This window comes from Elgaria multicarinata, chromosome 11, assembly GCF_023053635.1.
Source record: "Elgaria multicarinata webbii isolate HBS135686 ecotype San Diego chromosome 11, rElgMul1.1.pri, whole genome shotgun sequence".
Classification (NCBI taxonomy): Eukaryota; Metazoa; Chordata; class Lepidosauria; order Squamata; family Anguidae; genus Elgaria; species Elgaria multicarinata.
Window position 1 is genome coordinate 24,840,778 of NC_086181.1, and position 14,336 is coordinate 24,855,113.

Here is a 14,336-nt window from a genome sequence, read left to right on the forward strand (position 1 = left end):
AAACTACAGGAAAAGTAAGAAGGAAGAGGGTATACTGAATCAATTCCACTTACTGTACCTACCTGGGGGGAAGAGGTAGGAACAGTAGGTGGGTTAGTGAAAGGCAATGTTGCATCACCCTAGTTTCTGATACTTTAGGATTTATATTTCAGGCTTCAGAGCAGAATATGTGTAGAATGGATGGTCAGACTGGTGTAGTATTTGAGGCTCCAACAATAACGGAGAAACATTGAGAGATGGCGATATTGCTGATTTTCCTGCAGATGCTGCTGCTTTGTGTGGCATGCATATCTCATAAAGGGAAATGCCTCACTGGTGATCCCCTCACTGTTCTTCACAGTTATTTGCAACCTGGTGGTTTCATTATCGGTGGTATTACTTCTCAGATCTTAATGCCAGAAGAACAGAATGACTTCACACAACACCCTCGTGAACAAGTGATTGGAGACAGTCTGTAAGAACCCCCCTCCTTTTCCATAGTGAATATCTGTCCAGATAGGTCAGACCTATAGATTAAGATGAGCTACAGCAGCCCATGAATTGCTTTCTCCAGGTAGAGCATATAGGAAGAGGTCACCCTTATTCAGCCTCATTCTTTTTCTTTACTGTGCTTCTGAAAAGGAGCAGCGGGAACTACTTCACTTCTCATCTGTGACCCCCAACAAAGGAATGTAAACAGCAACATAAGTTTTTCAACTATGAAGGATGGATACTGTGATATGATTTTGTTGGGACCAGGTTGATAAATATTAGGATCTTCTGCCAAGAAAAACACATAATTTTTATTTGCTTTGGCTGTAAGAACTGTCATGTTAAAAGAAACTGTGTAATAAAGGAGGAAATAAGTGTTATAACTTTTCATTTTACTGGAAGGAAGAATTTCTATTATTCACAATTATGCATTTTAGAAAGGGGCATTTTTAAAGCTTAACAGCACAATTGTACATAGGCCTACTCAGAGCTCAATGGGACGTATTCCCAGGTTGTGTGTTTGTCAGATAGTATCTAAACCCTCCAGTTAGCCCAAAATGTAGACTGTTTGGTCATTGCCATTGTTCTCTCCTCCGTTGATTGCACTGGACATGCCAGATATATAAGGCTTTTGCTAGCAATCTAGTAAAATATTAATGATTAAGATTCATGAATTGTTATTGATGGAACTGATTTCTGTATTAAAACTGTCTCACTATAGTTCATTTTTTGAAATATTAGGGAAGTTTGTATACCTTACACTTTGGTCATAAAAAGCTTCTACCCATTGTCAGAATGAAAGGCCTATGAAACGGTTGCTTGATAAAATAATATAGAAAAACTGTCATAACCTAAACTAGTAAAAATGTGTGTGTCCTTAACATTCTGCCATATGAATTAACACCACCCCTAACACACACATCACCACTACACAAGAACATAAGCAAAGCTGTGCTGGAGCACACCAAAGATCCATCTGTTCATTCAGTGGCTACCCATCTGCTTGTGTGAAATCCTTGAGTATGACATTAGCACAATAACATGCTCTAACTTGTGCTCCCTAGCAAGTGGTATACCTATATATACTGCCTTTGATTCTGGAAGTAGCATATAGCCATCTGGACTACTAGCCAACTGTAGCCTTATCCTCCATGAATTTGTTGAATCCCCTTCTTAAAGCCAAATTGGTGGCCATCACCACATCTTATGGTAGTGAATTCAGTTGTTTAATTATCCAGTGTGTGAAGAACTTCCTTTTACATGTCATGAATCCCCCACTGATCAGTTTCATGGGATGACACTAGGTTTTAGTATTATGAGAGAGGGGGGAAATGTCTCCCTATTTAGATTCTCCATACCATGCATATTTGGAACATCTCTATCATGTCTCCTCTTACTCACTTTTTCTCTAAGCTAAATAATTGCAGACATCCTGTTCTCAAAATCACTATGGGTTAACACAACAGACGATTGGTTATTTGTGGGTTGTCCCCTGCCCTCAACATGTCAAGCCACCCATGTCCAATGATGTGACAATCCACACCCAGATGGGTAAACAGATACGTGGTTCCTAGTTCACGCCCCAGCTTAAAGAAACTGCAGTGCCTTGTTTAAAACATGGTGATCATGCAAAGTGGCCAAATGTAACGTTTCATCATAGGGAGAGTTGCCGCCACTGCTTGATTCTTTTAGTTGCTCTTTTCTGCATTCCCCACACCCCAAATTCAACAATATTCTTTCTGTAGGTGAGGTGACCGGAATTGTGCACTATATTCGTGATGTGGCTGCCTCATAAATTTATATCAGACAGTATGATATTGGCAGTTTTATTTCACATTCATAGAATCACAGAATAGTAGAGTTTGAAGGGGCCTATAAGGCTATCGAGTCCAACCCCCCGCTCGATGCAATTCACACGTTAGCATAATTCCTTTACCAATTATGCCTAATGTGTGAATTGCCTTCCTGACAGTATCTAAACATTGGATAAACATTGCTATCAAGCTGTCCATGATCTCTTTCTTGCTGAGTCACCACTTGTTCCAATCTCATCAGCTTATATGTGAAGTTGGGATTTTGGCACCCACTTTACACTTGCTTGCATTGAACCCCTTTTGCTAACTGGCATGTTGACTGTGGGTGTTGCACGTTAGTAAAACATAGTTGTGCATACCTGTTGGGTAATCTCTGATGAAAGAAGCCAACTCTGTTTTGTAAATACAAAGCAATAGTTTTACAAAGAACAGTGTTTTACTTGCTATAAAATACAAATCTCATTGTAGTGTACTGGCTAAGAACTACCAGCATGTCTTAGCTTTGGTATATGCTGTGAAAGAGATCAATGAAAACCCTCAGATTTTACCAAACATCACCTTGGGCTTCCACATTTATGACAGCTACTGTGCTGGACACTGGACTTACCGTAGCACAATGGAACTTCTTTCAACACACAACAGATTTATCCCAAATTATAAATGTGTCAGCCAAGACAAGCTGATGGCTGTGATTGGAGCTCTTTACTCTGCAACTTCCCTCCTTATGGAAAACATCTTGGGCATCTACAAAGTTCCACAGGTAGGATGTGTGAGCCGGGTTGTGATAAGTGATTTTCAATTACTTTTTCTTTCCCGACACATGTGACTCTGTGTTATCAATACAGAGAATGACATGTTTGATACAATTATGCAGCCATGCCCTTGAGGCCTAAGCAGAGTTACTATTTTTTACAGAATTAAGCCATGGTTTAAGACAAGAGGTTTCATACGTGAGTTGGGCCATAGCTGGACCTAAGGTTTATCCCAGGATTATCCCGGGTTCATCCCTGCCTGAGCACTGGATGCCCTGTGTGGTACTTAGATGAACAGGTTTGACCCCAGGACAATCCTGGGATAAACCTTAGGTCTAGCTATCGCCTGGATCAAACAGCTTTCTTTTCAATATGTTTAGGTTACTTGCATTCACTGCTATTGTAAAATACATTCAGGCCTTATCTACAACACCAAGCAGGATATTCCACTATGAAAGTAGTATATAAAAGGCAGGAGCCACGCTACTGCTTTATAGTGGTATTGAAGTACAGTGACAACTGTTGGGGTAATTGACACAGACCATATACTGCTTTCATACCACTATATCCTGCTTGGTGTTGCTCCTGCATTTTATATACCCCTTTCATAGTGCAATATCCTGCTTGGTGTAGATGAGGCCTTAAATAGTTAATAAGCCCAGTCAGTTACATAGGTGGATAATTAGTAGTATATGAATTACCAGTAAGACAAGTCAGAGTCAGATATGATGTGTCTCATTCCTCAGAACACAGGGATAGCTATTGTTAGTATTTACCTAGGACTGGACTATTTTTTTTAAGGTTCGCTAAATTTTTGCCTTCCAGAACTGAACAGAGACCTGGACATAATTTGCAGTGAGAAATCTGTACATATCCAAGCTTGCAATGCATTCCACACACACACACACACACACACATTCGAAAAAATGCACACAAGCATGCTTTTGTCTATGGCTTCATATAGTCGAAAATGCATTAAATTGAAAAAATGTGCACAAGATACATACAAATGTTTGTGCAGGGGGAAAGAGAGATGGTGTGCAATTTCACAACCTATGCCTGCTTAGAATCAACAAATAGGCACAGGTCAATTTACAGGAGGATTCCTGTACCAATATCAAGAGGCTCAGATATTTCTTAAGGCAAGACAGGACCAGGACAGTAGTCCCATGAATTCCGTCCTCCTGAAATGCATTTGAGACTAAGGCCCTTTCTACACCATCGTTTTTTGGAGGGATCATCCCTGTGTGTCCAAATGATGCGCAGGGGATCGTGGGATCAGGGAGGGATGATCCCTCTATCTCTCTGGGATAACTGAGACCTCAGTTATCCTGGTTTTACATGCAGTCCTGGGACAATCCCGTAGGTGTAGAAAGGGCCTGACAGAACTTGGAAAAGTGGGTATATAGAGAACAAGTTGTAATCAAGCCCTACATGGTACAACATCATTACAAGACATTTCTGCAAAAGCACCAGTATTAGCTTCCAATTCCCTAACTTTGTGGAGCTCGAGGCAACATGATATATCCTTAACACTGTTTTTTATATATCATTGATTATATATATCTTTATTTACAGTCAACAGACTACCACTTAACATAAGTACACAGACGTAGTAAAATACATGATGGTAAAGAAGAAGGGATACAAAATCTGTAAAAAATGCTAATCAGTAGGTTTAAAATAATGATCAGATATCCATGAGTGGTATATATATATATATTATATTTAATAGTGCTCAATTCAATTTTGTTCCTGCCATAAATATTAGGGGAAGCAAAAGTAGAAATAATTTATTTTGAAAATATTTACTTCTTTTTCCCTTCCTTCACTCCAAGCCATCCATTTCATCTCTCCATAGTTCATATATGGCTCTGTTCCTCTTACAAATGATAAAAGTGAAATGTCTTCCTTCTACCAAATGGTTCCCAATGAAGACTATGAACATGCAGGGATTCTCCACCTACTCTTGCACTTCAGATGGACATGGGTTGGAGTCATTGCCAAAAATGACGAGAATGGAGACAGCTTTGTGAGGTCAATAAGTGGTTTGTTTAGCATGAGTTGCATCTGTTTTGCCTTCATAGAAAGAATTGAGGAAATTTATATCAATGAGCTTTCTGATGCGATGGATTGGTTGATGGGAATTTATAATGTTTCAATGCAGAGCAATGCCAATGCAGTGATTGTCTATGAAAAAGATATAATAATTTTCAGATTGCTGTTGTATCTGCCAGAAATGGAGGAGGGTATAATGAAGCCTGAAGGTAAAGTGTGGATTCTGACGGTCCAGCTGGAGCTCACATCATACCCTTATCAAAAGAGGTGGGATATACAAACCATGCATGGTGCTCTGGCCTTCACCATTCACTCAAAGGAAGTGTTGGGATTCCAACATTTTCTTCAGACCAGAAACCATCTGGGAACCAAAGAAGATGGTTTTATCAAGGCCTTCTGGGAACAGACCTTTGACTGTTTAGTTCCAAATAAACTGAAGGGCACAACAATGGAGAAAACCTGCACTGGGGAGGAGAAGCTTGAGAGCCTTCCTGGGGCTTTTTTTGAAATGAGCATGACTGGCCACAGTTACAGCATCTATAATGCTGTTTATGCTGTGGTCCATGCTTTACATGCCATGCTGTCAAATAGATCCAAACAAAGAGGAATGGTGAACTTTCAGGATCAGGAGCCTTGGCAGGTATTGGCCTCAGCAGGCAAATATGGGAGCTCAGTATATTTATTGGTGTAGAAACAGGATCCAACATTTCCTTTATATAACCTTCTATGTCGTAAGGAATGTGGAAAGAGATACTGTCATCTCTGAAGGCCAAATTGGACACTACTTTAAATATATGTCTAGCAGCTATGTCTTTCCCCACATTTTTACTGTAGAGGAAGTGCAATGGCTACAATAAAGATCAGGACATTAATGTCACAGGCAAGGGGAATTTATGATCAGGGTCTCACCCCATGGACCCCTCTACAGTAAAAACTAAAAAGAAGGCATAGCTACTAGACTCAGATTTAAAGTAATGTCTGATTTGGCCCTGAGCTGTGACACTTTTTTGAAACTGAAGCAGCAGCTGTCAATATCAGTTCTAGAAAACATGATGGGTATGCTATAAAGACCCTAATCAGGGACAGAGTAAAGTTCAGCTCAACCAGTTTCAGTGCTTGAAGCATTGAGTTAGGGAGGCTTTATACAAATGGCCAAATGACCAACTTTTACTCCCCATGTTCCCAAACATATGAGTTGCATCTTTCTTTATATAATACAAGACCTTTCACTGCTGTAGCCACATGAGACCTGTCATCAGACAAAAGAAAGCTTAATATGGCCAATAGGTGTCTTCATAACTCCTGGCCTCCAACCTTTAATTCTTTAATCACCCATGTTCCAACAGACCCAAACTACACATTACTTTGAAGACACAACCACATATGTCATTCTTAAAATAAAGTAACTGCAGGGTCCCAATCTAGATTGGAACCCTAGCATGAGTGTCAGGGGGCTCAAACACTTCCCCTCCATACACACAAAAGAATACTACAACTCCAGTTAGGGCTCTTACACCCGTAACTTTCATTGCCAAAAAGTGGTTCACTAAAACAACTGGATCTGGATTATATTTTGGCTATAGTAATTACAGGTATGGAGAACTGGATATGGACTGGGACCATACTGGGCAGCAAAAAGGATACAATCTCTTACTTCCCCCACCCACCCACCTTACACATACCAGGGTCCAAATCCAGATCAAGAACCCTGCACTACCTTGCATCAATGAGTAACTTGGTCTTGACTTCAGTGATATTTTAAAACATTGGCCAAGTCTCTCTGTGAATGACCACAGCTGATTACACAATAAATCAAGGAGTGGTGGCACTTTGCATACATGTTTCAGAGTACAATGTGCTGCTAGGATGTGGGCTAAATGTTCTATTGTCATTCCTCCTAACCTTTTTAAAAATAGACAATGGAATAGAGGTAAGAATACCCACATCAACATTGTAAACCCCCTCCAAGAAAACGTTTTGCTCCTTTCCTGCTGTCTCATTTCAGGGCTTTAACCTGAAATCTCTCAACCCCAATGTGGTGGCAAGAAACCAATTAAATGAAAGAAGAATGTGGATAACTGTTGACAAGTGGAGTAGATGGAACTGGGTTAGTTAACTGGGCCATCTCAGCTCCCAAGATACCACTCCACAGATCTCCACCCTTGCCTGACTTAGCACATGTTGAGTCGGGCAAGCACAACTATCCCCGCTTCCTTGCCAAGCCACCATTTTGTGTTAAAATGGTGGTTCAACCTTTTACATAAATGTCAATTTTGCACAAATACCAGTTATAAAGAGGCCATTTACAGAAAATAACAGGCCGAGTCCTAACCAGAAGCCTGCAACATCCCTAGGTCTGGTGAGCAGCCCACAAGGTAGGCTGAGGTGGGTTCACCCATACCTAGTCCCACCTCAGTGTATGACAGTTGCATATATTATCCTTTTACATTTTCTTGAAAAATGTCCTTTCCTTTGTGATTCTAGCTCCACCACTTTCTAAAAGCCTTATCATTTAACAATAGTATTGGGGATGAGTTTTCTTTTGACTCGAATGGGGAGCTGATAACTGGATTTGATATTATAAACTGGGTCACTTTCCCAAACCAATCCGTTCAAAGAGTGAAAGTTGGAAGGGTGGATCCACAGGCCAAATCATTTGCCATTAATGAAGATGCCATCACATGGCACAAGGGTTTTAACCAGGTAGGCTATGATTGCAGTTAGTTAGGAATGTTTTCCAATTCAGAGTGAATACTGAACCACATTACTGCTGAAAACTGTGACTGAATATGCATTCTGCAGCTATAACACTTTTAAAATATTAAATTGGATCCAGATTTGGATACATATGAATAGGTTGGCAGAAAAAGATTTACAGACAACCACAATTGACCTCAGATAGGCAGAGGGTCAATGGATATTGCTAAATGGGCAGTATTTGTTGCGGTAGGAGGGAGATTCTCCAACATCGGGTAGAGGCACTTTACATGTGCTAAACTCTACTCAGAGAAGGAGCTTTTGCTCAATTTTGTGGGAGTTTCCCCTTCTCCCAACCCTTCCACAACTGAGGCAACCCAGTCCAGTATGGTGCCTCTGTGTAACATCTGCAGGGGAGTAGGGGGGGGCAGTCATGAAGCAGAAGAGGCAAGGAACTTCACTTCCTCCAGCTCAGGGACAACGCTGGACCCAACACATTGACTTCCTGATTATATATGGTTTTTGGGACAGAATTGTATTTCATACTTAACTTGGGGGCAATGGACGCAACAAAATGGAATGACATTTGAAGAAGTTAAGTGCCAACTCTTGAACAATCAAAGCTGCTAAGTAACTGAAGATCGGTTTGTTGAAATCTTTGTTGGGAACATGTGTGTAGTTGTGTTGAAAATAACCACTTCACCTTGAGAATTTAATGAAGGAGCTGCAAAGGATCCGAAGTAGAGTAAAAAGAAAAGAAAAAAAATCATATTTATTCTGAACAACAGCACAGAAGCAGAAAGTTAGGAGTATTTAAATTTGTTTAGGTTAAGGATGGAGTGACCATAGAACATACATGGAGTAAGTAACCCTTCCCCCAAGTTCAAATATTAGTTCACACAATGGAACATCAGGGTCTTAGTTCTTTATTACATAAGCAAAACACTGCAGCAGTATATCACATCCCAAGTATAGGAAAGCATGTTCAGCCTTTATTTGACATGTTTTTTTCCAGAATCTTGATATTTTTTCCTGTGACAATTTCATTTTTTCCTTTAACTGTTTAACCACAGAAGACAAACCAAACATAATGTTCTCTATTTTTTATCTACTTTTCATGGCCCAGACCTTGCCTTGTTCCATGTGTAATGACAACTGCCACCCTGGTTATAGCAAGAAAATGAAAGAGGGGGAGCCATTTTGCTGTTATGATTGCAGCCGATGTCCAGAAGGGAAGATCTCAAGCCAAATGGGTGAGAGATGCACAGCATTATCTTATGAACCTAAGGAAATTACAGGATAGGTCCATGTAAACGTGAGATGTGTCAAACCAGAGATGATAAGTGCACATTTTCCTGCTCTTTTAAAAACAAAATTAAATCTCTTTCTAGTTTGCACATCAAGAAGGAGAAATACTGACATTCCAAAATGTGTGCAATTAATTATCTCGGAGAAAGTGTTTGTGAAGCCAACTATAGAAATGCTATCTACAAAGATATATATGGATTGAAATATAAAATAACCCTGCATATTTTGGTTCTAAATTTAGTCCTTCTTTGTGGGGCAGATGAATGCCTGCTGAGATATTTCACTGCATACAACCTACCCTACATGCAACAACACTCAGTCCACAGCTAGAACTAAGGTTTATCCTGGGATCATCCAGGGTTCGCCCCTTCATGAGCACTGGATCCCCTGTGTGTCACCTAGATGAACAGGTTTGACCCCTGGATGATCCAGGGATAAACATTAGATCTAGCTATGGCCTCAGTCTCAGGCCTAATTCCAAAAGGGAAAAAATGGACTGCATGGGACCAGCAAAACTACTCCACAGCACCCTGGTCTTGTATTGCCTTATGAAGCATTTGAGCCTTACAGTTTTGCTAGAAGAATCCTCAACAGCATGTTGCCTACATCAGTAGCTCGCAGGATGGGTTCAAAAGTGAGAGGGGGCCCTCTTCCAGCAGTAAGGCTTGATGCTTCATATGGGACGAGTACAACATGGGACATCTTTGCTGACAAAGTGTAAGTGCATGGAGGGTATGCTGTTAACAAGCACAAGTTGTGACACTCCAGATCATCATTATTCATGGGGCATATCATTTTGATATCTGTGTTAGCTTCGAATTTCTCTCTAGATTACCTATGTGATAAAACAGAGTATTTATTTATTTATTTCTCTGCTACCTAATAGCCGAAGCTTGATGGGCAGTTCCCCAAAATTATACATACTTAAATAATGTGAATCATACTTTCATTTCAAAAATCAAGATTCTAAAGTCTTGGAAAGAAGTCCCAGAGATAGAGGAGCTGGACCTCTGCAGACAGTCACCCTCCACATGTAGATATTGAGCAGAATGGGGAGGGAGGGGGAGCTAGCAAGTTCATCCCTGCTTCCTTTCATCAATAGTAGAGTTTAGATATGATGAGAATTATTGAATAGGCTAAAGCAACTCATACATTTTAATGAGCTACCAGAGTGTGAACACACATTCACTGTTACTTTTGAATATACCCCTCTTGTGTGACATGATCCTTGCATGTCCCTTTTCTAAGGCCATAGCTAGACTTAATGTTTATCCCTGGATCGTCCAGGGTTCAAACCTGTTCATCTAGGTGACACACAGGGGATCCAGTGCTCAGGCAGGGGAGAACCCTGGATGATCCCAGGATAAACCTTAGGTCTAGCTATGGCCTAAGTTACAGCAAAGATCAGGCTCTTTGTACGGCAGTTCTGATTGATTTCAAAAACTGTGCTATGAGTCCTTGATCCTTCTTCTTCCCCCACCTCCACATTCCATCCCCACTCTTTCCATATTCTCTGAGGATCAAAGTGTGTGTTACCTAAAAGATATGATGGGGTTTTGTTGTTGTTGTCATTGTTTAATTCAAAGATAAGCTCATGGGATCCAATGTGGATCAAGAGTATAGAGTGGTGGGTGGAGGGAGGACTTTAACCCTTTTCCCTATGCTTGTAACTTACATTACAAGTGGAATTCTGTTTGGCAATGTAGATTGGAGGCATAGCAGGCTTGATCCAGATAGATTTCAGCATGAAGTGCAAGAATTAAAGATCCCCAACCCCTATGCTAGGTTCCCAATCTGTGCAGCAACATGTAGTCTGCATTCTACAACTAAAGGAATAGGCATTACACATAGAAGTCATTTGTCATTGAATTCCTCTGAAAATCTTGGAGCATTGGCTGTATTCTAGCTTCAGAGTGAAACTGAGTATGCTGAACAAAACTTTGCCAGCAGTTGCTACCATTGGCTTTCATAGGGCAAAACGCAAAACTCAGATGTAGATCCCATTGCATTTAATGAATAACACTCAAGCAATTCTATGATTGTATAGGAATGTGTCCTAGAGTTTGTATCTTACCTAGAGAGGGTAAGTTAGGTTTTCATAAGAATTTGCCCCCAAAAATGCTAAAATCAAATCAAGAAAAAAAGAACTTGAAAAGAAAATCCTGATTAAAGAAAATCAGGAGAAAGTAATGTTGATCAATTTGGTCCATCTTTAATCCCAGCCAATAAATCTCTATGGACAGTAACCATGAACTCTAAAATCTTCTTTACTTAGTTTTGATTCAAAGCTATATGAGAAATCAATGAACAGTTTATCATAGAGACAGACAGACAGAGAGTGATATAGATGACAGATAGATGATTGAATGATAGATAGATAGATAGATCATATAAAGCTAATGGTCATTTTTCTTTTCACACAATTTTCACACAATATTCAAGTTTGAGAAAACTAAGACCCAACTTTTCCTTTTCAGACATGGATGACTGTATTCAATGTCCAAATGATCGATACCCCAACAAGGACCATGATTTCTGCATTCTGAAGATAATAACATATTTGTCTTATGAAGAACCTTTGGCACACAGTTTAGTCTTCTTTGCCCTTTCCCTTTCTATCATCACAACCCTAGTCCTGGGAATCTTTATGAAGCACCATGACACTCCTATAGTCAAAGCCAATAACCAGAACCTCACTTACATTCTTCTCATCTCCCTCCTGCTCTGCTTCCTTTCTGCATTGCTATTCATCAACCAGCCTGAGAAAGTGACATGTCTCTTCCGTCAAACTGCTTTTGGCATCATCTTCTCTGTGGCTGTGTCATCCGTGTTGGCCAAAACCATTACTGTGGTTCTGGTTTTCATGGCCACCAAGCCTGGAAGCAGGATGAGGAAATGGGTGGGGAAAAGACTGGCCATGTCCATTGTCCTAGGCTGCTCCTTTGTCCAAGCAGGCATTTGTACTGTGTGGTTAGCAACTGCTCCTCCATTCCCTGATGTTGACATGGACTCCGTGCCTGAAGAAATTGTCTTGGAATGTAATGAGGGCTCCGTGACCATGTTTTACTGTGTCTTGGGTTACATGGGTTTCCTGGCACTTATCAGCTTCACTGTGGCTTTTCTTGCTAGGAAGTTACCGAACAGTTTCAATGAGGCCAAGTTTATAACTTTCAGCATGTTGGTCTTTTGCAGTGTTTGGTTATCTTTTGTTCCCACTTATTTGAGCACCAAGGGGAAATACATGGTAGCTGTGGAGATCTTCTCCATCCTATCCTCCAGTGCTGGGTTGCTGGGTTGCATCTTTTCTCCCAAATGTTACATTATTTTGTTGAGGCCTGAGTTGAACAACAGGGAAATAATAAGGGTGTAAAAATGAAGGCATCAATGCAATTCAGAAAATTACACAAGTCATCCACAACCTTTTTAAGCAATTCAGAGTCCCCGATTGATCATAATATAGGGCATTTGGGCTGAGGCTTGCTCCAATTGCAATGTGCTGAAAAGAAATTGCTATGTAATTTCAGGTTGTATTGTTCCTTTTCAATACATTTTGCCACATTCTCAATTTTGCAGCATTTAATTTACTCAAATTGTGTTTATGGTGTGGCATGATGGAATCTTCCATGAATTCTCAGCTGATTTTTGGCATATGGAGATGAGTGGAATTTAGTTGGGTTTGTTTCTTGAATATTACGGGCCTTAGCTAGACCTAAGGATTATCCCAGTCAAATGGAGGGGTATCCCCTGAGTGTCAATTGGATGTACAGGGACGATCCCAGGATGATCCTGGGATATAGGCCTGGTCTAGCCATGACCACAGTGTCAGATAAACCAGTTTCTGGGTGATGGATGCATCCAGTTTTAGCATCAGCTAATTTTCAAGAGCTAGCTTATATTGTTTGCCCCACTTCTGACTCTATAGCAGGTTCCTCAGGTGTAGGTGACCCAGGGACCTGCTAGAGATTCCTTCCACAACATCCTGTTGAGACAAACCTGGAGTCGAAGGGCTCAACCCATCTTCCAGCTTCTCCTGGTTCTGGGAAGCTTCGGTCCTCATCTGATGAGGAGCCATCCTGGGTCAGGACAGCATGCCCTCTTTCATGCATACATGTACAAAGCTCAGGACCACGTGCAAGAATGCATGTATGGATTAGATCTGAGAATCCCTGCCTGCAGCTCGTCGTTGCCCTGAAATTAAGCAGAATGATAGATTTGCTTCATTACTTTTCGTACATGGGGATAAGGCTCTAGGGATTGGGCAGTGCTTCTCCTGATTACTTCCTCCAAATTCCAAAGCCCTTCTAGCAGGGATACTTTCTTCTTCCTGGAACCCAGAGCTTCTCTGAATGAGCTATTTATAGCATGCTCATGATTGGCCACTTACAGAAGTTTGCAGGTACAATTCATGATGTCAGCAACAGCCAAGGCATCTCCAATGTTATCCCCTGGAAATTATTCATTTTAATAAACTTCAGATGATACAGTATTATTTGTATATCACAGGATCTCTCCACCTCTAAATGGTGCTGTCTCATTAAAACACAATGGGGTCTTTCTGAGAAGAGAACAAATCATGTGGTTCAGTGTCAAGGAGCATGTCATGATGATGGGAATACTGCGAGGCTCAAAGCCCTGATAGCACATGGGATTCTTCATGTGTGTAGAAAAGCTCTTAGACTTCTGATTGTAACTTGTGGTTGGTCTTCTCCACTCCTCACTCAGGAAGGATTCCATGCCTAAGTCTTTTCCTGTGATGACAGCCAGAGGGAATTACTCCCCAGTTTTTCCTTACCTGGAAATCTTAGGTGTGTTCAGTCATTCACTTTAGTGAACTCTTTCACTGGTGGAACTGGCTTTCCTATGGGTTGTAATGTTTTGTTCACAGGGCAGACACATTGTCTCTGAACAGAATCCCACCTGAATAATCATTCTTGTTCCTTCTCTCCTTCCAGCAAACATTGCAACCAGGGCAACTTAGCATGGCAGACTAAAGTTACCTTCATTGCTGTCTAGACATAAAGAAAGATTTTATCTTACCATAACAGGTTTAGTAACTTTTGTAAACCGCTCAGACAGCTTTGGTTATGGGGCAGTATATAAATGTAATAAATAATAATAATATTAATAATAATAATAATAACAACAACTCCTTTGCAGTTGGGGTGCAGGGCTAACTAATATGCAGGGCTCTCCCTTCCGGCCTACCAAGGAGACCTTTTACAGCTAGATTATGCCT

At 40.6% G+C, this 14,336-nt stretch overlaps 1 protein-coding gene across 1 annotated transcript; it reads left to right on the plus strand.

The window, feature by feature from the left end:
* The first annotated feature begins 236 nt into the window (after positions 1-236).
* LOC134405533 (vomeronasal type-2 receptor 26-like) lies at positions 237-12,470 on the plus strand. Its single transcript, XM_063136776.1, has 6 exons — positions 237-454; positions 2,754-3,045; positions 4,899-5,735; positions 7,580-7,798; positions 8,919-9,045; positions 11,578-12,470. Exons 1-6 carry the CDS (start codon positions 237-239, stop codon positions 12,468-12,470), a joined length of 2,586 nt encoding a protein of 861 aa, XP_062992846.1.
* Positions 12,471-14,336: the final 1,866 nt, after the last annotated feature.

Coding starts and splice junctions, on each gene's coding strand:
- LOC134405533 (XM_063136776.1), top strand. CDS start 237: ATGGCGATATTGCTGATTTTCCTGCAGATGCTGCTGCTTTGTGTGGCA. Junction 5,736..7,579: donor AGGATCAGGAGCCTTGGCAG/GTATTGGCCTCA, acceptor TTGTGATTCTAG/CTCCACCACTTTCTAAAAGC. Junction 9,046..11,577: donor GAAGATCTCAAGCCAAATGG/GTGAGAGATGCA, acceptor TTTCCTTTTCAG/ACATGGATGACTGTATTCAA.